This window comes from Patella vulgata, chromosome 9 (assembly GCF_932274485.2).
Source record: "Patella vulgata chromosome 9, xgPatVulg1.2, whole genome shotgun sequence".
NCBI lineage: Eukaryota > Metazoa > Mollusca > Gastropoda > Patellidae > Patella > Patella vulgata.
Window position 1 is genome coordinate 38,800,126 of NC_065887.2, and position 22,886 is coordinate 38,823,011.

The window sequence follows — 22,886 nt, forward strand, 5'->3', positions numbered from 1 at the left end:
ATAGGTTTTATTTTGTTCCTCCCTCTCTCAGGGAGAGAGATTATATGGGGAGGGGGATTAAATAGGCTTTGTCTGTTTCCCAATCCTAAAATTAAATAGATTAATGTTTATTAAAAATAAACGAAGTTTTTTTGACTGTAAATATATATAACTTTGATTTTAGTGCCTGCTGTCTTGTTTTCTGAATTAATACACCTGATGAACCCAGTTCAATAATTTATTTTGACGTAAATCAATTTAAGAGGGTTATCCTTAACCCTTTAGCACTTGGTACATGTAAATATTGACTGCACCAGTTCATTGAAGAAAATTTTATTTTAAAAAAGTGATATAGTTCATACAGTATATTCCTGGACAGCCAGAAACCATCAAAACTACAGTCTCAGACCTCCCGAGATATGTGAATAGGAGAGAGAGAGAGAGAGAGAGAGAGAAATGGGGTTTAACGTCCACTCGACACAAACTAGGTCATTTTGGGACTAACATATGCTTTAATTTTATTTACATAATTCGCTTGCGCGTAGGGGTCTTTAGCAGTGGGAGGAAACCGGAGGACCCGGAGAAAACCCACGAGGTTGGACAGGCGACCCTACTCCTTGCCACGTACAACCGGGGATTCGAAACCACGCCAGTCGACTCAATGACAGACTTTATGATACAGTGCGCGCACGCTAACTATTCAGCCATCCAACCCCCCATGTGAATAGGTATCTTGGTTGTATGTGTATTCCAGTTCTTCCAGGGGCCACAGTTATTCATCCTTGGGTGGATGGGTCGTCTTTTCGAACTGTCCGAGGTGATAAAGGCTTAATGGCATGTCTTAGAAGAACCAAATAAAAGTTTTATTGTAAGAATTATAGAATTATATAAAAGTGTTATTTATTTTAAAGATTAGAACAAAATTACTGATAAAATACCTTGGGAGCCTCCATTATATAATCTACAACAGATAAAGCAAATATTTTATTTGAAAGTGGTATTATGTACGAGCTAAATCGGCTTAATATTGCAGTCATTTTTTTCTACTATCAAATGTTATATAAACTTCAACATAATCAACTCTCTAGACAATGAAATAGATAAATGAGATTTAGTCTTGACTTAGTCTTGATTGTCATGTACTGCTGTTGCCATGATAATAAACAATATACACTACATTTGGGTAAAACACTCATAACTTTGCTCACAATAAAATAATTTGACTGAAATTTTCAATATCTTCATTTTCCATTATCTTTTTTTAACTATAATAGCAAGAATGGCTAACTCTTTATCTGATTCTTACATAATGCATCTATATCCGTACAGTATTTAATATAAGACATTTTCATTGTTATTGTGCACTTTTGCTAATTTAGACCAGTGTTAGTAGAAATCATATAGAGAAGTGGGGTGGGTTTTCTGTTCAGTAAGTTGAGTAAGAGAGAGAGAGAGAGAGAGGTTTAACCTCCACTCAACACAAACTAGGTCATTTCGGGACTAACATATTGTTCAATTTTATTTCAACAATTCGCTTGTGCGTAGGGGTCTTTAGCAGTAGGAGGAAACCCGTGGACCCAGAGAAAACCCATGAGGTTGAACAGGCGACCCTACTCCTTGTCATGTACAACCGGGGAATTGAAACCACATCAGTTTACTCAATGACAGACCTTGATACAGCACGCATGCACTAACCCTTTGGAAAAAAAAGGTAGTCTTAATGGGTCTGTTTTTTGTATTTTCTATAGTTAGGGTTATCATAAAACTATTTTTTCCACCTGTATGTTAGTTATTATAAGAGATATATGATTTTATATGATAACTTACAATTCAACACAGACTTGTGCGTTTTTAGATGAGTATCTTAACTGGAGGGGTTAGATGCGTTTTTAGATGAGTATCTTAACTGGAGGGGTTAGAAATACAATAACTATGATGTAATCTATATAACACCCTCCAGGTAAATACAATGTTGGTTCAACCTTTTATTTCTTATCTCTAGAGGTAAATAAAACATAGATATGATAAATTCACATATACCACAGTGATATACATCATATTTATATATGCTAGTGTTTGGTTGTAACTGATGCAGGTAGGACAACAATTTTATTAGGTTAGTTACTTTTCTAGATAAATGACTAACAGTATTGAAGAATATACAATAGGCATGATAACAGAAAAAGCAGATAATATAAATATAGTCTTGAGTCTTGACTAGCTTATTATAAGTTTATAACCATGACTTATTTCTAAAAGATCTTTATGTTTTCAATATTTATTGGAAATGGTTAATATTGAAGAATATATAGGACTTCAAATTAAATTGATAATTTATTTTTAAGAAAGGAATATGTTTTTAGTATGCATTGCAAATAGTCACATATATAAAAACACAACACAATTTATATGGAAAACAATCACTGGTTTATACACATATAGCCCGACGTTTCAACAAGTATTCTCTTATCGTTGTGCTATATGTGTATAAACCAGTGATTGTTTTCCATATAAATTGTGTTGTGTTTTTTAATGTGCTCAATCGGTAAATGCCACTCAAGATTGATCACATATAATAATAAGCATTGGTGTATATAACAGACAACTAGCACTTGAAATTTTATTAGCTGTTTAAAAATGGCTTTTTATTACCAGTGGATAAAAATATACGTATAATATAGGGAAATATATAATCTTGAATTCCTGAGGTGGGAATTTCTTTTTTTAATTGCAAATGTCAAAAAAATTGATATATATAAAACTTGTGATTGTTTTTTGATTGAAAGTGTTAAAAGATAGCTGATTTTAGTTATATAGTTAGTTTGTGTATATAAAAGATATAGGGTGAGTAGTATAAACTTTTCAATTTGTAGAATAAATGTTCATGAATTTCATGATTAAATATTGTCATCAACTGTAATATATATATATATATATATATTTATTTTATGATCAGTAGTGGAATACCGCTTTTTATCAGTGAAATAAAGTGTTATTCCACTGGCTAAAGTAGTCCATGTTGTTTTTACCTAAAATGATTGTAAAATCATAAAATAAATAGAACATTTGTCGTTTTGTCGTGAATAACATATTTTATTTCATCTCTAAAACGACAAATATCCTCTATGTCGTCTAAATTAGATTCATCAATTATATACTAAATTAGATATAGATCAAATATTGTCATCAATTATATTCTAAATTACATACCAAATATTGTCATTAACTATATTCTAAATTAAATGATATTTCATTCCTATTCCCAAACATCAGAGCTCCAGATGGCATGTAATCTACACTTTAAAATTTAACTGGCTATAGATTACTATCTAAATAAAACTTGTGTTGTAAGACTTTATTTCATTATTAAAATTAACCCCGGAAATTGATTAGCGATACAAGACACTGGGTATATAATTACTGATCTATTTTTAAAAATTCATATGGCAACTGTAGTCCTATACTAGTTGATATCTATATTTGATTCAACAATCTACTTAATGATCGGCCTACACTTTAAAGCAACGGAAGCCGAAGTTGCTCAATGAGTGACAGTCCCAGATTTGACCACTTAATATATAGTTCTTAGTGATTGACCTACACATTAAAGGAACAGTCCCAGCTTTCACTGCGCATCGTTTGATACATGGGTGTTGAAGATGTTTTTCAGACAATGTTTCACAAGAATAGGATAAACTTTTCAAAGAAAGTTTATAAATAATTATATTTATTCAAATATACATTACATAATTAAACTATATCCTATTGACTAAAATATACAGAATTGAGCTGTTCTATTGACTAAAATATACAAAATTTAGCTATTCTATTAACTGAAATATACAAAATTGAGCTATTCTATTCACTAAAATATACAGATTAACGTATTCTATTTACTACAATATATCTGGGATGGCTTCTTTAAATAATGTTTATCTGAACAAATGACATAGATAATATGACATAGATATACTCTAGTTAGTTATTTGCTAGAACTCGTCAGGTAGGTCTGTTTAACAGGATTTTATAACCAACAAATGTATAGAATACATAACTCGTTTAAATCTGAGTGAATCACCTGGTTGTGGATTTTGGAAATGAAGTAATTGTGGTTTTATACAGTGCAATTATCAAAGATAGATTTTATATGAGGGTTTGTCTAAGTCTGATATATTTTATACGAGCATTTGTCTAAGTCTGATATATTTTATATGATCGTTTGTCTAATTAAGTCTGATATATTTTATATGATCGTTTGTCTAATTAAGTCTGATATATTTTATGTGAGCGTTTGCCTAAGTCTGATATATTTTATATGAGCGTTTGTCTATGTCTGATATATTTTATATGATCGTTTGTGTACGTAATATGTATGAGGGTTTGTCTAAGTCTGATATATTTTATATGAGTTTTTGTCCTAGTCCTTTCAATTTAAGTATTTACGGTATTGATAACTCAAATTGGTTATAGATATATAATGTCATATATCACCATAGGGTTAGGGGTAGTCATTTCTACACAAGTAATTGTGCTTTTATACTGTGTAATTATAAAAGTTATATTTTATAGTAGCATTTGTCTTGGTCCTATATATTCAATCTGAAAATAAATTGAATTCTAATATGTCATCTTTCCATAGAGTTGGGGGTAGTCATTTCTACAGAAATTGGGAGCGAAAATTTGACTATGACATGGTTTTACTTTCACTGTGTTTCCGAATGAGCTGTGTTTCAACTTAAGTAAGCCTGTCTCACCATAAGAATATAACTTATTACCAGTAGATGTATTATCGAATATGTTTACAAATATGTGAAAATTATATAGACCAAAGCACGGACATCCTAGGCTTGTAATTTTATCTCTAAATATGTCTGTCTTGTCATTCCAGGTTTAACAGTTCTCACGATGGATAGATAGTACATCGCAGAAACCAGGTCTGGATAAGATAACTGCCAGGACCCTGCAACTTACAGACTTACAACAAACGAGAATTCCTTCAGGATTAACTTTTTTTAAAAAAAAAAGAGAAAAATTTATACTGCCGAGGGAGAATAATATCCGAAAAATCCAATCATTCATCCAAACCATAACTGTGATATTTTAATTTTTTTTTCATAGTTTTATTTCCAAAATGGCAAGTTTCTTTCGTAGAAGACGAGGATTGTTATTTAAGGCCATTATCGCCGTTCCGTTAATATGGATATTAGCTGTGTTGTTATTCAGTTCTAGTGGCAAATTGACGTCCAGTCAAAATGATTTGTCAGTGGACATAGATAAACGAGAAAAACCTCTACATCCGCCACCCAAGTCCCTTAATATAGAAAAGAATTTTAAAAATCTTGACAATCAAATAGACAGTGAACCTTTAGGACACGATCGCAAGATCCACGAAGTTGATAGAAATATAGAAAGTAGAAAATTAGATGATAATTTAGATAGTCGCGAACGTAAGAGTCGACAGCGTGAAAAGGATATGAAGTTAAGGTTTGAGCCTCGAGAAGAAGATAACGATGACACAGTAGAAAAAAATCATGACCCTAACGGGCCTGGTAAGTTTTAAAATATTTTATTTATTTCGTTGATTTTGATTTTGATACAGAACCATGACTAGTAGACACAAGTGATCCAAAAATTGACTTCTTGTGAATTTTAAGTATCTATTGTTTTTTTGAGATCATATTAGCAATGGGATCTTTAGCAGAGCGCATGGAGAAAACTCAGTATGTAGGCAGGGCCTGTCTGGGATGAACCCATGACTTGCAAAAATGACATGTACATGATACACTACACATTGTGCATTACCTGTATAAGTAACTTGGTAAGGACATTAAATCAGATTGGATTCCTCTTAGAGACATTGTCTCTTTAAAATAATATGAAATAGGGTTCAGTCCTGTACCAATTGGGTTGATGAAGAAGGGGATATACCATACAGCCTGATACAGCCTACTCTTTATTTCATGGATCAATAAGTATGGAGCTAGCTCACTAATCAAAAACATTCCTGGTTACCCCTGACATCTGTTGATACAAGTGTCTGAAGTTTGATTCTAGGCTTGTACAGGTCAAATACATTCTGAAATATTGTGTTGAGTGAACCTCTCTCTCTCTCTCTCTCTCTCTCTCACTTGCTTTCACTCTCTTTTAAGCCCAATCTCTCTTACTTGAGATAGAATGGCTATTGTTTTTCATTTATAATTGATGTTTTAATTTGTAAGAAACGTGGCAAAGATAAATATATACGGTATCTTAGATAATATCTAGTGACACCAAGAGATAAAACATGGCTGTTAATATGTACCAGTTGGGTATTGACAAGTTTTACCATTAAACTTTATCTTAAATATTTTCCTAGCTAATGCCTTCGTGGCAACACAACCCTAAACATATAGGCTTAACAAACCTTATGTTTTATTGCAAATAGATAAAGGCCTGGTGCAGAATTTAAAGATTTTTTTTTGTTTTTAGATTGAAATTGTAAAAAATAGACTAGATGGGGTATAAAATTGTTCCGATTGGTCGAAAATGTATGTGCACTATCAAATTTGGATTTAAGAATTTCATAAATAATATTTTTATGAATTTTGGCAGCTATAATCTCTACATCGATTGCATCAAACAGCCAGCAATGCACATTTTGAAATTGGCATTAGGCCGTATTTCAACAAGTACATCAACAAGTGCATCAAAAGTTTGCATATTGTGCCCGTAAGGTTGTACTTTTTGATTATATTTCTGTTGCTGGTCTTCATTAGCCCAGTCGGTGCAGAAAAGTAGGATGATAAACCCCATTTCATTTACATTTGTATTGACTTTTATAAATTCAAAAAATATATATTTTGTTCAAACTGTGATGGCTACCGATTATCTACTTCATTCTGTTGTTGTTTTAACTCATTTAAATTAAATAGAATCAGTATATTCTGTGCAATATTCTCAATATTAGTTTACCAAGGGACGAGGGTTAAAGACTCCTGTATGCAAGCAAATAATTGAAATAAAGATATTATATTGGTCCCAGAAATGACTGGAATGGAGACGAAATCTGTACCTTGATCATTATGAAGGATTTCAAAATTTAAATGGTTTTTTTTTATTCCCCCAGCCAAAACTTATTTTGTCAAAATGCTAAGGTTAGGGTTGCTGATTCTAAACCACCTCACAACAATATATTTGCAGAACTTAAAAACAGATTGGTGATTTGGCCTACTATTTGAGGCACACCTATTTGTATTTTGACTATGGGATCTAATCCTGGCTATTGTTTTCTTCTCTCTTCTTTCTCTTCTTCTAGACAGTTCATTTGTCACCAGAATCAACTTGACGAAGGTCACTGGAAACCACATGGGTTTGTTCTGGACAGAGTCAAACTTGTTTCTTAAGCTGTTGTGTTGCAAAACTCCCTGCAAGCTTTCAATATTCGAGAAATTATAAAACATAAAACTAATGTGTAATACTGCGCGCTGTAACATAAGGTCTGTCATTGAGTCATCTGGTGTGGTTTCGATTCCCTGGTTGTACGTGACAAGGAGTAGGGCCATCTGTCCAGCCTTGTGGGTTTTCTCTGGGTCCTTCGGTTTCCTCCCACTACTAAAGACCCCTACGTGGAAGCGAATTATTGAAATAAAATTGAACCATATGTTAGTCCTGAAATGACCTAGTGTGTGTCGAGTGGCCGTTAAACCCCATTTCTCTCTCTCTCTCTCTCTCTCTCTCTACTTGAGGTCTGATTAGCATTCTTGATAAATAAAAACGTTGGTATGTTTTCAACTGAAAGCGGTTATACCCCTGAACCTCATGTTTATTTTACAAAAGTTTGTATGTTTTAGATCACTGTGCACAAAATGATGTGATGTAAGCCACGTAGGGTTAGCCAGACGGCTAATAGCAATCATATTTTAATCATGCTCGGCAAAACACTGCATCGACATTCTCTGTCGATATTTTAAGCTCTTTGTTAAAAATAACGACAACCAATGTCATGAACCTGGCGGAGTTTTTTTCTCCCAATATGTGAAGAAACAAATTGTTTGAATGTCATAGCATGTTGAAGTCTAGGTCAAGATAGTCAAAAAAATAAATGTTTAATTTTGTCACCGTTTGCAGGAAAAATATGGATAGGTGGTTCAATTTATTTTTTCTGCTCAAATCTCATATTTTGTTGAAACAAAAATATTTGTTGAAGGACATTCTTTATGCATTTAAATGAAGTGTGTTTTTATTGACCAAACAATGATTATGCAGTTTATCCCAACATCATTTCTCTTCTTTAACATTCATTACAAATGAAATGAAATGGAGTTTAAAGTCTTAACTTTCTTGGGGAGCTGGATGCCCGAATGGTTAGCGTGTGCGTGTTGCATCATAAGGTCTGTCATTGAGTCAATTGGCGTGGTTTCGATTCCCCGGTTGTAAGTGACAATGAGTAGGGTCGCCTGTTGCACCTTGTGGGTTTTCCAGTTTCCTCCCACTGCTAAAGACCCCATACAGGCAAGCGAAGTATTGAAATAAAAAAGAACCATATGTTAGTCCTGAAATGACCTAGTTTGTGTCGAGTGGATGTTAAACCCCATTTCTCTCAGTTTTCTGCACCAATTGGGCTAATGAAGATGGGTATATAGTATGTGTGGTGTGCTATTAGGAAAATGTTGCACAGGCAGCAGAATTACCACCTTGCAAACTTTTCAGTTTATCATATCTTTGTAAACACTGAATGGAATTGAACCATTTTTTGATTGATATACCTTTTGAAGATCCAACCTTTATGTTATTGAAGTTAACAAGTGATTTACAAACTCTCAAATAACGTTTGTTTTCAGAGACATGAAAACAGGGACTGCTCCTTTAAGCAAGTTTTGCGAATCAACAAAATATTATCTACAATATCTAGACGAGCTGGCCTGGATTAGGAACAAATTCGATTTAATTATTCATGATGGTTTTTTCTGTTATGTCCGTATTATAGATTGACCTTTAGAGACCTATTCCGGTTATAATCTGTCTATTTCCACAACAATTTGTTCCTTTTTTTTGGTCTTGATAAATAAATAGCTACATGAATCACATGAAAGATGTTTAGTTTAAAATTTGGAACTAAACGCTTTTGAACAGCACAACCAAGTATTTTTGGTTTTCGAATAAGACTTTAGTAATGATGATCGAGGCTAGGTGGAAATTTCAATCGCTTAGTTCTCGGTTCATAGTGGATCAATTTTAATTAAATTTTCAGCAAATTGCCTTTACATTATCTAGTTTTAAACTATTATAGTGAGAACTGCTAACTCTTTATCGAATCTCCCATAATGTCATAGCATGTTGAAGTCTAGCTCAAGATAGTCAAAAAAAATAAATGTTTAATTTTGTCACCATTTGCAGGAAAAATATGGATAGGTGGTTCAATTTATTTTTTCTGCTCAAATCTCATATTTTGTTGAAACAAAAATATTTGTTGAAGGACATTCTTTATGCATTTAAATGAAGTGTGTTTTTATTGACCAAACAATGATTCTGCAGTTTATCCCAACATCATTTCTCTTCTTTAACATTCATTACAAATGAATTATAAGTATAAAGTATAAAAAGGAATGGATAGTTTTATTGTATTTAAAGTTAAGTTTAAAAAGGAATGGATATTTTTATTGTGTTACAGGTTAGTGTTAATCATTTTTCTTGTCCATTTTGCGATATCTGAGCGATCAGAAAGGGAATTAATGAAAAATAATAATACCTGGTTTATATATTTATGCCAACACAGTATCTTCAATTTAATCACCTAAAAAACAAGGGAGTGGTGGTGCTGTGAGTAGGGTGCTGGCTCTGTAACCCAGGGGTCCTGTTTTCGAACTCGCTGTGGGCAGAGAAAGTTCATCTGGGATTTCAGGCATGGTTCCACCTTCTCAGTGGAGGGCCTGAGAAGGATGATTACAGGCATGGTTCCACCTTCTCAGTGTTGCAGGACAGAGAGGGCCTGGGAAGGATGTCTAGTCATTCAAATGAGATGAAAAACCTAGGTTTTGGTACATGTTGGCGTGTACGTGCATGAAATGAAATGACAGTTGGAAATTGATGGAAGAGTAGGCTGAAACGCTGCTGCCTGGACAAAATTTCCCTCTTAATACACTGCAAGACATATTACAATGTACCATTTTCTTTAGCCCGGTTTGTACAAAAAAGTAGGAAGTTAAACCCCATTTATAGACCTTGTTGAATAATTGACGTTAAATTTATCAATATTTTATGACAACTGTCTTATGGTCTTACTTTATTTGCTAAAATGTTGACATATGGCTTGATGATAATTTTAAATTTGTATGTCTTAAATAGACTCCGACTGTCAAATGGAGTCAGACCGGTAATCCTTTCCCCAATGACTTCAACCTTACATCTGTGTCAAGCCTGGGCTTTCAACTTTTTTTTTTTATACATTATGATGACTTTAATCTTAACCATAAAGTGTCCAACATGTCACAGTGATCTGATAAATATATTGATGGAGGGTTACTATCATTTTCATACGTGATTTCCCTAATTCATGTCGGTATTTAATACTTCCTCCACGAAATCAGGTATATATGGGACCTCGGCTGATTAGACACTGATTGGGCCCTTGATCTCTCACCACTTACAAGGGGAAACAACCTTGGAAAATCCTGAGGTACTTCCTGTGCCAATACCAGGATCGAACCTGGGACCTCCTGGTTATTGAGCGCGTGCCATAGTCACTGAGCAACCATGGCTCCATCAACATTTGAATCTTTAACCCACAAATCAAAGTGGTTCTTGCTTCGTTAAAGCTATGATTTGGTTTTAAAATCCACATCGTTCAAAATCTCATTGCACTACGGTATGAAAAAGATTCTACTTAAAGTTCTAATCTTACAAATTATCACAGATATATCTTCGCCGTCTGCCCAGGATATGAGAGAATATTGAATTAAATATTGATAAAGCTCCGTGGATCGAGACACCAGAAAGCAAAAAATTGCGAAATTACCACATTAATTATTCATTTTGTGATTTGTTACTCGCCAGGATGAGAAATGAATTTATCTTGTTAGTTTTAAGCGAATCTAGGAATTGTACGTCAAAAATTGATTTTCCTGAGGTGTCCAACATATTTAACCCTGAAATAGTTTTGGAACCCCGTAGCTGTTTTGATAAAAGGATAGTAAATTACTCGGCAGATTGATTGATTGCAAGAAGAGTTTGTAATTTAGTTTTCTTCGATCTGCGCGATCTTGTTTCGTATGTATATACAAGTTGATGAATTTATTGCAATTGTCATCCCTTAAATAAGTTTCAGTTGTGGATCCAATTTGCTTTAGTTCCGTTCAATTTTTGACCCCCAACTTTCAGAGAAAGTGGGAGACTATTAAAATATGTTTGTCAATATGTCTGTCCATTTGTCCGTCACATGTTTTGGAACACAATAACTCTGCTTCTAATTGAGGTAGAATGTTTGAACTTGGTGTAGATGTTCCTTTAGGCTGAACACAATAACTCTGCTTCTAATCGAGGTAGAATGTTCAAACTTGGTATAGATGTTCTTTACACTGAACACAATAACTCTGCTTCTAATCGAGGTAGAATGTTTAAACTTGGCGTAGAGCGATAAACAGTATTATAAAATAAAAGATAAATCTACAAATAATTAGTAAGTTTCAGCTGTTAGTATGAGATTGAGGAGGTGGACATCAATCTGACTTTTGATCTATTTCTCTTAAATTAAGATTTCTTGTTAGTCAATCTCCCACAAAACCTTAATGTCTCATTGCATCATTTTAATGCAATAAGAATCCCTTGCAATACTGTGAAATATGAATCTCTAATAGGAAGATCAGTTCAAAAATGGTTGAATTCTGTTGAAATTGAAATCTCATCGATCTATGCGGCTTGCTATATGATAAGCATGCTGCCATTTTGTTGTTCGCGAACATAATTGATGGACCTGTTTCAAATCCGATTGAATCCAAGTCAGAAGATTATCTGGTATTTTGATCTAGTTGAATGTTAGATAATCAATCTGAGTAGTGTGGATTAGATCGTGGACAAAATGCAGAGAAAGAGAGAAATGAGGTTTTAATGTCCACTCAACACAAACTAAGTCACTTTGGGACTAACATATGGTTCAATTTTATTTCAATAATTCGCTTGCGTGTAGGGGTCTTTAGCAGTGGGAGGAAATCAGAGGACCCATAAAAAAACCAGGAGGTTGGACAGGCGACGTGCATGCACTAATACCATTCGACCACCCACCCCCACTCCCGGACAAAAATACAAATGACACATTGTTACTTTAAACTACAACTTGACAGTGTTATTTTCCCATAAAAACAGTTTTATCAATTGATTTTATTTTCGAAGTAAAAATATTTATTTTCATTAATAATCTATAATGTGTTGTTTTTTTATAATCTTCTTCTTAAATTTAGAAAGCGAAATGATTCATTGTCAATCTATATCAAAAACTTTATTGTACGTATCAGCAGAAATCTGAAAACTTTTTTGCAATGACATGACACATAATCAATGGAGATTGATTTGTATCATAAAAACAGTAGTTTTCAAATAATATCTAAAGGAAAGTTTTATTTCAACAACAGCTGGCAAATTGTATTATTTGCATAATACTGGACTGATGCTCTGATCAATAGATTTAAAACTGAAAAATCTCAACATTGTTGTGTCATAAATCTTCATTTATTCATTCATTCATTCATTTATTTGCATAGATGTTCTTCAATTCTCAAAATACCTTGTGTTAATTCATTCATTCATTCATTCATTCAAGTGCACAGATTTTCTTGGGAGCCACGGTGGCTAAGTGGGTAAGATGCTGGCTCGCTAGCCTGGAGGTTGGGTGTTCGATCCCTGCATTGGCTGAGAAAATTCATCTTGATTTTGCCCTTGTCACTGGTGCATGACGGAAGGGCCTGACAAGGACAGCTGTCTAGTCATTTGGATGGGATGAAAAACCAAGGTCCTGTGTACACATTGTCATGCACTCATAAGATCCCTTGGCAGTTGGAATTCGATATAAGAGTAGGCCATAGTGCCTCTGCCCGGGCAAAATTTCCCTTATAGCACACTGTATGGCGTATGCCGTCGTCATTAGCCCAGTCTGAGCAGAACAGTAGGACGTTAAACCCCATTTCATTTCATTTCTGCATAGATGTGCTTCATATCACAACATAGCTGTTGTGTTCATTCATTCATTCAAGATAATAGATGTTCTTCAAAATTGTAACATAGTTGTTGTGTCAGAAATCTTTCTAATCATTTCTTTACATAAGTGCATAAAGGTTCTTCAATTATAGTTTAATTGATAACTGTCATTTATTCTTTATATTTGATGCTATGTCACCAAGGTTACTGCTTACTTAGTAGTTCTATTTGTTGACAGGAAAACTGTGTTTTCTTCTTCTTCTTCTTCTGGTAGCTTTATGTTCACTTAAACACCTAGGGAGATATCACCAACAAATGGCAGATAAACTAGTGGTGAATGAGACACCAGTCTAGCATAGCCTGAAAATTGAACAGCAAGTAGGAAATTTTATCGCCTCTCTTTGTTAAAAGTGCCATCATATTTTTTGAGATTCTGTGTCCAAGGTAAACTGGTCATAGTACAGTGAAACCCCACTATTAAGACCAGTTGCTAGACTGATATACTGGAAGGTATACAAGGACTGGAAAGGTATACAAGGGCTACAGATTTGTAACATTCCTTTGATATACAGTCCTTACATTTAAACATCAGCATACACATAAAACAATCCCTTGACAGTAGAAATTTCAAGAAAATAATTCTCTTATATTCACAAAACCATAGACATAAAAATAAGCACATGTTAGTCTCAAACTGTATAGTTTGGCCTTTATTTTGTTCCATCTTGGCTGAGTGTAATGTCTGTAATTAATCTAAGACATGGGTTCGAGTCTGGGTTTAAATGTGGCAAGAATTAGGGTCACCGATGAGACCTGTGTTCTCAAGTAAATTATAGAAATAAAGATGTACAGTGGATGCTTAGGGCTGGCCCCCAGACCCACTCACTGGCCCCCTAGACACACTCAATTACCCCCCAGACAGATCCACCCAATTACCCCCAGATCCACTCCTTTATTATTAAAGTTTTAAATTCTCTCTCTCTGTGAATATGCTTGATCTGTCAGATCCTCTATAACATAGAGTGAATGTTTTGACACGATTATACTGTCACTGATGTAGTTCTGTGAGTTGATTGTCTTTTAAGGTAAGATGTAGATATCAATATATGAACGAGCAAGTTAATCAATCATGTCCGAGCTGATTGATATATACCTGTATGTGCCTAGAAGGTAAATACTCATTCATTGAATGTAATCATTTGATACGTAAATTGAATTGTTTTATGTCTTTCAGGTGAACAAGGTAAACCCATCAATATTAATAAAGATACATTATCCAGTGACGAACGTAAAAAATATGACGATGGTTGGCAGAAGAACGCCTACAACCAGTACGTCAGTGACATGATGTCATTACATCGGAGTTTACCAGACGTCAGAGACGTAGAGTAAGTATTTCAAAAATGACATTAATGAACAATTGATTACGACATAAAAATGATTGTTTTGATCGGTAGTAGACAGATTCTGATTGGTTGAAATATTTTTTGCGGGGTTGGTATAAGACATTAGAACCCTGTTTCAATTTTATAAGCCCACATTGAAATGTGGTGGTATATTGTCGTCGTCCCCGTCGATCCGTCCGTCGGTCTGTCGGTCCGGTGTCCACAATTGCTTGTGGACGCTCTAGAGGCTAAAGTTGATATCCGATTGACTTTAAATTTATACACAGTGTTTAAGGTCATGAGACGAAGAAACCTATTGATTTTCAGCGATTTCTGATAATTACTGCCAGAGTTATGGCCCTTGATCACTTCAAAAAATCTTGTGGACACTCTAGAGGTCAAAGTTAATATCCGATTGACTTCAAATTTATACACAGTGTTTAAGGTCATGAGACAAAGAAGCGTATTGATTTTCACCGATTTCCGATAATTACTGCCAGAGTTGTGGGCCTTGATCACTTTGAAAAATCTTGTGGACGCTCTAGAGGTCAAAGTTAATATCCGATTGACTTGAAATTTATGCACAGTGTTTAAGGTCATGAGACAAAGAAGCCTATTGATTTTCAGCGATTTCCGATAATTACTGCCAGAGTTATGGCCCATGATCATTTTGAAAAATCTTGTGGACGCTCCAGAGGCTAAAGTTAATATCCGATTGACTTTAAATTTATACACAGTGTTTAAGGTCATGAGACGAAGAAGCCTATTGATTTTCAGCGATTTCCGATAATTACTGCCAGAGTAATGACCCTTGATCACTTTGAAAAATCTTGTGGACGCTGTAGAGGCTAAAATTATTATCCGATTGACTTTAAATTTATACACAGTGTTTGAGGTCATGAGATGAAGAATCATATTGATTTTCAACGATTTCGGATAATTACTGCCAGAGTTATGGCCCTTGATCACTTTGAAAAATCTTGTGACGCTCTAGAGGCTAAAGTTATCATCCGATTGACTTCAGATTGAGACGAACAAGTATATTGATTTTCAATGAATCTTTATGACTTGAACAGCTAAATCCATGATGTTAAAAGTTTTGTATACTAAACATTAGCATGGGACAGGACTTTATAAAAACCAAACAAATTCTAATGGTTTTCTGATAATTACTTAATGAGTTGTTACTCTTAATCAGATTTTGATGTATTATAAATGTTTCATTACCGAAAAAAGTAAAAATATGTGACAACTCTTGTTGACTGCCCGGACGATATAGCTGCTGTGGGCGTATGTTTCGTTGCCTGGCAACCTGTCTTTATTGAGGGGATCCCGGTGGCTAAGTGGGTAAGATGCTGGCTCGCTAGTCTGGAGGTCGGGTGTTGGATACCAGCATTGGCCGAGAAAGTCCATCCAGATTTTCCGGCGTGGTTTCCCCTTGTCAGTGATGCAGGACGGAGGGCCTGACAAGGACAGCTGTCTAGTCATTCAGATGGGATGGAAAATCGAGGTCCCGTGTACACATTGGCGTGCACGATATAAGAGTAGGCCGTAGTGCCGCTGCCCGGGCAAAATTTCCTGTCTTCATTAGCCCAGTTTAGGAGCAGAACAGTAGGATGTTAAACACCATTTCATTTCATTTTAAACAAAGATTCCTGGTTGTTACAAATGTTAGAAATAACAAAATGGAGACCAATTTCTGAACTAAATATAGATATTTTGTTAACTGATAAATCAACGTCATCAAAATTGCCAGTACAATCACAATTTCATTTAAAAAGTAACGATAACCTTTTCTCCTCGGAACAATAAATTGTCTTCGCCATCTTGACACACGAGACATTTCAAAACCCACAGACTAAATTATTAGCTTAAGGATTTTTGAGTTGAGCAGGTGAATTTATCAAATCAAATGAATTAAAAGTGGTTTTACATATTTTAAAGTTAAGGTATCATAAAGTAGAGTTAGCTATGTGGAAATATCGGATCAGAAATATCATTAGCATTCTAAAAATGGCTACAATGTTTTAAAAATTATATATTTTGGTTAAATCTTTTGTTAGCTACAGGAACTATCAAATCAGAAAGAAATATCACTAGCATTTCTAAAATTGTTACGATGTTTTGAAATTTATATCATTGGTATCATTATTGGTATGACTTTAGGTGTGAAGTTAATACATTATTTGCTATATTTCTATAATCTATGTTACGAGATATTTAGTGCAGCTAATCCTACCTCCCTTTTAACCAGTTCCTACAGAACTTTAAATAGGAACATATATCTTCCCAGATGACTGCAACTAACCCTAAACCTCTTTATCATATTAGGTGAATACAGTAGATTCCCTTCATGTGCTACATGGAACTCAGGAACAAAGGTTTTAATTGGATATGAAAGGATTGGAATTTCAAATCTCGTTAATGCTTGAGACTAACAGTTATCTGTTTCCATGGTTATTTCTGGATGCTAGGGAGGAGAAATTTGCCCAGGTAGCACCTTTTTGGCCAACTCTTCATCAAATTACAACCATCAAATGTGAACTTGGGTGGACTCAGATTTTTTTTTTATCTCATCCGAAAAACTAGACACTCTTTACTTGTCAGCTTACCAATATTGGCTAATAGTGAAATGAGGATATGTTTAATACAATGTACAAGTTTCCTTAAAGAAGATGTTTTTAATTAACGTTCAGGCTAGACATCTCTAATCATTTCCGTCTTAAAATTATGAAATTTCACTTTTAACAAATAGCGGATGTCTGTTGCCATAGAAACAGTTGACATAGAAACTATTATCTTGGTGTTAATCAGGTTGAAAATTAGCAAAGATCTGTTTCCATTTTAGGTTTTGATATCTTGGTTTATCTCACAAAATTGAATAACTTGTAATTATGTATGAAACAGTTCTTGGATGTAAAAACAGCCTTCCTGTACAATGATCAGAAACTCGCTTCAAATTTTATGTCCTGTTTCTTCAAGAAAAAATAATGATTTAAATATCAAAAATAATTGGTTGCTCTTATCAAAAGTTTGAGTTCAACATCTTCAAATTTTGAAATTCTAGATAAAACCTCTACATTTGAGTTGTTTCCCATTTTATTTATCATAACCCGGAGTTACTTTAAATTAAATTAGTTTAATTGGTCTATCTAGACATAGCATGTTCCTGGTCATTTATAAGAACTAGAAATTGAGACACCATCATACAAAAGTACTATAATTGTACAATTATTCTGACATATTCCCTTTTTATCCTAGAACACTAAGTACCACTTATCTGTAATTATACAATTATCCAGACGTAATTAACGCTCCCACGTCTCAAACTTGGCATTTCTCATAATTTCCCAGATTTTTACCTCTCATCAGTAATTATGTATCAGTCGTGAAAAAGAAATGTAGTCTGTCAAGTGTTTTGATCTGTATCTAGCTTGTCGTCATAATTATGTGGTTTTTGAAGAAAATTCTATTTGTTTGGTGAAGCACGATGTTTGATTAGTTATAAATCTTGTTCTGTTAGTCTGTTTGTAGCATCTGGTAGATTATAAAGATACATTTAAATACCGGTAATGGGATTTTAACAGTGGTTTTATTTGCAATTGACATTTAAAAAAAGTAAAGATTTGTACAGGTGGACTAGACATGAAATAATTGTAATTATAAAAGAGTTCAATAAAGAGGGAGGCTGCAAGCAACTTGTGCGTTTGATCCTTAATATGTATATATATATGTAACAAATGTTAGGTTTTTGTCTGCCTAATATTGTGGGGGGGGGGGGGGGGTTCTCCTGGTAATCTGGGTCCATTTTACTTCCTCTTCTATGGCCTAAAATATCTAAGATTTTTGTCTTGTTCTTGTGTTTGTCCTACAGACAAAAATTATGATTTTTGATGAAACTGTTTTGTTGCCTGGTAACCTGTGATGTTTTGTTGCCTAGTAACATGTCATGTTTTGTTACCTGGTAACCTGTCATGTTTTGTTTCCTGGTAAACTATGGTGTTTTGTTTCCTGGTAAACTATGGTGTTTTGTTGCCTGGTAACATGTCATGTTTTGTTGCCTGCTAACCTGTCATTTTTTGTTTCCTGGTAAACTATGACATTTTGTTACCTGGTAACTTGTCATGTTTTGTTGCCTGGTAACCTATCATGTTTTGTTGCCTGGATATGATGTTGTAATTTACTGTAATAGTAGATTGATTAATAAATGATTTTATTTAAACATTTCAGATGTAAAGATGAAAAATATCGTAGAAATCTTCCCGATACGAGCGTAGTGGTGTGTTTCCATAATGAAGCCTGGACAGTATTATTGCGTACCATACACAGTATTTTAGATCGATCTCCGAAACACCTTATTAAAGAAATTATACTGGTTGATGATTTCTCTGATATGGGTGAGTTAGAGACAGTTTATATCTTTGTTTCCAGGATTTGGTGGGTAGCTCTGTTGTCAGTGACTTGATGGCTCAATAAACAGGAACTGGTTTCACATAGCTATCTCAGACTTAACTCAACTTTCACTGTTTATAAGAAATATCTCTGATCCAAAAACACAAAACTTTGCACATAGTTTCTTATTGGTGTATTTGATACATTAAAACAACAAAAGTTTTATATAGGGCTATATTTTTGGGGGGGTTGATGGCCAAATGGTTAGCATGTTCACGCTGTATCATAAGGTCATAAGGTCTGTCATGGAATCAACTGGAGTGGTTTGATTCCCCGATTGTATGTGACAAGGAGTAGGGTCACATATCAAACCACGTGGGTTTCCTCCCACTGCTAAAGACCCCTACACGCAAGAGAATTGTTGAAATAAAATTGAACCATATGTTAGTCCCGAACTGACCTAGTTTGTGTTGAGTGGACTTTAAACCCCATTTCTCTCTCTCTCTCTCTCTCTCTCTCTTGCGCTATATTTTTTATTTATATAAGGTGAACAATTTTGAGTAAATTCTTAGCTTAAGTCTGAGAATTTTTTGTGAAACTGGTGTTGGCCAGGACAGTTCCTCATGGTATTGTAGCCTGGTTTCCCCTTGTTAGTATTGCAGGACAAAGGGCCTGGAAAGGAAAAGTGTGTAGTCATTCAGATGGGACAAAAAAACCTTTGGAAATGAGTATACCATTGGCAGCATCTAAAAGATTCCATAACAATTTTTAACTTGAAATAAGAGTAAGCCATAACATCGCCATCAGAGTAAAATTTACCTTATAGCACACTGTCCCTGTCTTCATTAACCCAGTCGGAGCAGAACAGTAGGACATTAAACCCCATTTCATTTCATTTTATAGCACACTGCATATGGTTTATGCCTGTCTTCATGGCCTTCTTATACACAAAAGTTCATAAACATGTTGAATCAAATATATTTTACTCTGTTGATATAGATTGATGTATATTTACACTACTGTACAATCAATTTGTTTTAATAATACTCAACAATGAAATAAACTTTATTACATCCCTCCCCTGATGTATCAGATCTATGTATGTGTAAATAAACTTTATTACATCTCCCCTGATATATAAGACTGGATGGTAAAATGTTAATATGTAGGGTTGTCAATAAACACACAATTAAAACTAACTGCCATCAATCATGTTTCTATAACTAAAATCAATTACAATAAACTATAACATATACATATGGGAGAAGAATTACTAATATATGTAGGCAACACGTTCAAGGGTATTTTCTCAAAGCTTTGAAGGATGTAGAAAATTGTGTAAAATAGCTTTATTTAACCCCTGATCTTTCGAACCATTTAAACGACTAAGCAACACTTTCCATGTCAGCTCTGCAGGCACTGCTCCCAGCCAACTTTCATGATAGGTTCACAACAGGGTTTGCATACTAAACCTAGGCTGTCTGTCTACAGTTAGCTCCACCTGAGAACAGACACTAAGCTAGTTGACCGACATTTTAAGTACTAAATTGACGATTAAGTATACTTCGAGAATTTTGTTGAGTATTTATTCTGCTCCCATTTAATAAAACTGAAAGAAGTTTATTTAATCTTTGTGTGTATGACATGTGAAACACAATAGAAACACATTACATAAACAGTATACTAATTTTTGGATATGGAGGTCATTTAGGGCAGAGATCTATTCTCGAAGTGTGAAATAGATGGATCTCTTTGTCGACAACAGGATTTGATCCCCTAGTGCCTTAGCGCTTGACAAACTACAATTTTTTTTATCTTGTAAAATGTTTTGATGATTTCAAATCAACAAGATTTTGGATTTTAAACATCAAACAAATCAAATCTGTTTTTAAGAATTTAATGAAATTCTCAAAAACTATTAATAGTACAGTAATTCTATATTAAAAGGAATTGTATGATCTGTGTATGTTAAATTATTAGCTTTCTGATTAATATCATCATATTTCATATTCTGTTTGTGATACTCATGTCAATTGATTAACCGATATTAAATCAACAGACCTTGAACACAGAGTAAACAACAATTAACTAATGCTGTAATATATCATTTGTTATATCATAATCGATACCTGATTTTATTTGTTATATCATAACAATGCATAATTTCATTTGTTATATCACAGCAAAGCCTGATTTTAGAACAGGAATAATAATACGTATTAATAGGATAACAATACAATAGAGAAGCCATTGTAAATAATGTTTTGGAAAATTGAATGCTTTTAACGAAATAAAGACAAACAAACATTAATTTAATCGTTCAAATAAATTTTATAATACAAGAAGATGACATGATCGAAATACTGTGAATAATACTTTTGCAATTAAAAGCTTTTTATTAGCCGACTCAATAGATTGCCTTACCTCATAAAGAGCTTTAATAACCCAAGTTACAACTTGCTTAATTAAGTTTATAGAAGGAAACAAAATGTAGTAAATGATTTACTTTGTGTCAAATCGTTATTGCAAACTTTAGTACATTGTTTTGTGTGCATGTCACTTCTTCGATGTTAAATTACTTTCTCATAATCAAGCTGCTGTGTTGTGGTGGACATAAACAATGACACCAAACTGTTTTTTGATTAGTTTGTAGAATCAGTCAACGTAGCCAATGAAATCATCAAGGGAGATAATTTGAATTCTTGCAAACCCTGTGGAAGGACCCAGGGGTTAGTGGAGTAGACCGGAGCAATACCACTGGGGATACCGAGAAAGCACTACGGCCTATTCTTATTTCAAATTTCAACTGTCAAAGGGGTCTTTTACTTGCATACCAATGTCTACACTGGACCTTGGTTTTATGTCCAATCTGAACGACTATAACCTTTTCCTAGCCAGACCCTCCCTCCTGCACCAGTGACAAGGGGAAACCATGTCGGCAAATCCCGAGGAACTTTCTCGACCATCACCTTTATTGAACCCCAAACCTCATGGTTAGCAATCAAGTGCCTTACTCATTGAGCCACTGAGCATATATTGGATTAATAAGTATACATTGGTTATTTTGAAGAATCAATTAAGAGTTTCTAAATTATCATTGAAAGACTTATTAAACTTATTCATCCGAGATTTTAAGGGAATTCTGATTAAAATTTATATATCTCGTTCTACTTAGAAAATACTTTCAACCTCCTCTTTTAGGACTTAAGATAGTATATAAACATTTTAATAAAATGTTTAGAATTCAAGAGGTTTTAATATTTATTTTGAAATGCTTCACATTACTGAAACTAAATCATAAAAAAATTTGAAATATTATATTTCATTCAACATGACATGGTGAAAATAATGGCAGTGATCTTCAATATTAAATATTTTGATATATTATGTGTTAAACAGGTTGTGTTATGTTAACAATTGGTACACTTTATAATAACAGAAGATTTCAGGGTTCATCAAGTTTAACAGTTCAATCACACATGCTTGTTACTATATATTTAAACAGATATATCAATTTTATACTTGTTATTTATTTAAGATATTTAATAGACAATAGTTCTGTTGACATTTTGTCTTTAGTATATAAGTATATTAGATTTAGTTGAAATATTCTGTTCAGGTCCCTGTTACTCTGTGTGTTTACTTTAATAAGCACATACCCCAATTGTTTACTTTTATGACTACACACCCATTGTTTATCTTTATGACTACACACCCATTGTTTACCCTAATGGGTCAGTGCGTCCCTTTGTTTACACTAATGATGAGAGAGAGAGAGAGAGAGAGAGAGAGAAGAGAGAGAGAGAGATAGAGGGGGTAATATTGATGGCAGTTACTCAAAATTAGAACACCTCAGAGTACTGTAAATCATTGGTTATGAAATAAAAATATTGGGCAGATATCAAAAGAAAAGAGAGCGATTTCATTTCGGGACTTACACATGGTTAAATTTCATTTCAATAATTC

General features: G+C 33.9%; 1 protein-coding gene across 9 annotated transcripts in view; it reads left to right on the plus strand.

Moving 5' to 3' along the window:
• Positions 1-22,886, plus strand: part of LOC126807867 (polypeptide N-acetylgalactosaminyltransferase 5) — a 210,202-nt gene that overhangs the window by 169,632 nt on the left and 17,684 nt on the right. For all 9 annotated transcript variants that reach the window (XM_050532719.2, XM_050532722.2, XM_050532723.2 and 6 more), the window contains 3 exons: positions 4,868-5,528; positions 14,378-14,531; positions 18,759-18,925. In XM_050532719.2, coding sequence (XP_050388676.1) covers positions 5,111-5,528; positions 14,378-14,531; positions 18,759-18,925 — 739 coding nt within the window. In that variant the 5' untranslated portion in view covers positions 4,868-5,110. The remainder of the gene's footprint in view (positions 1-4,867; positions 5,529-14,377; positions 14,532-18,758; positions 18,926-22,886) is intronic.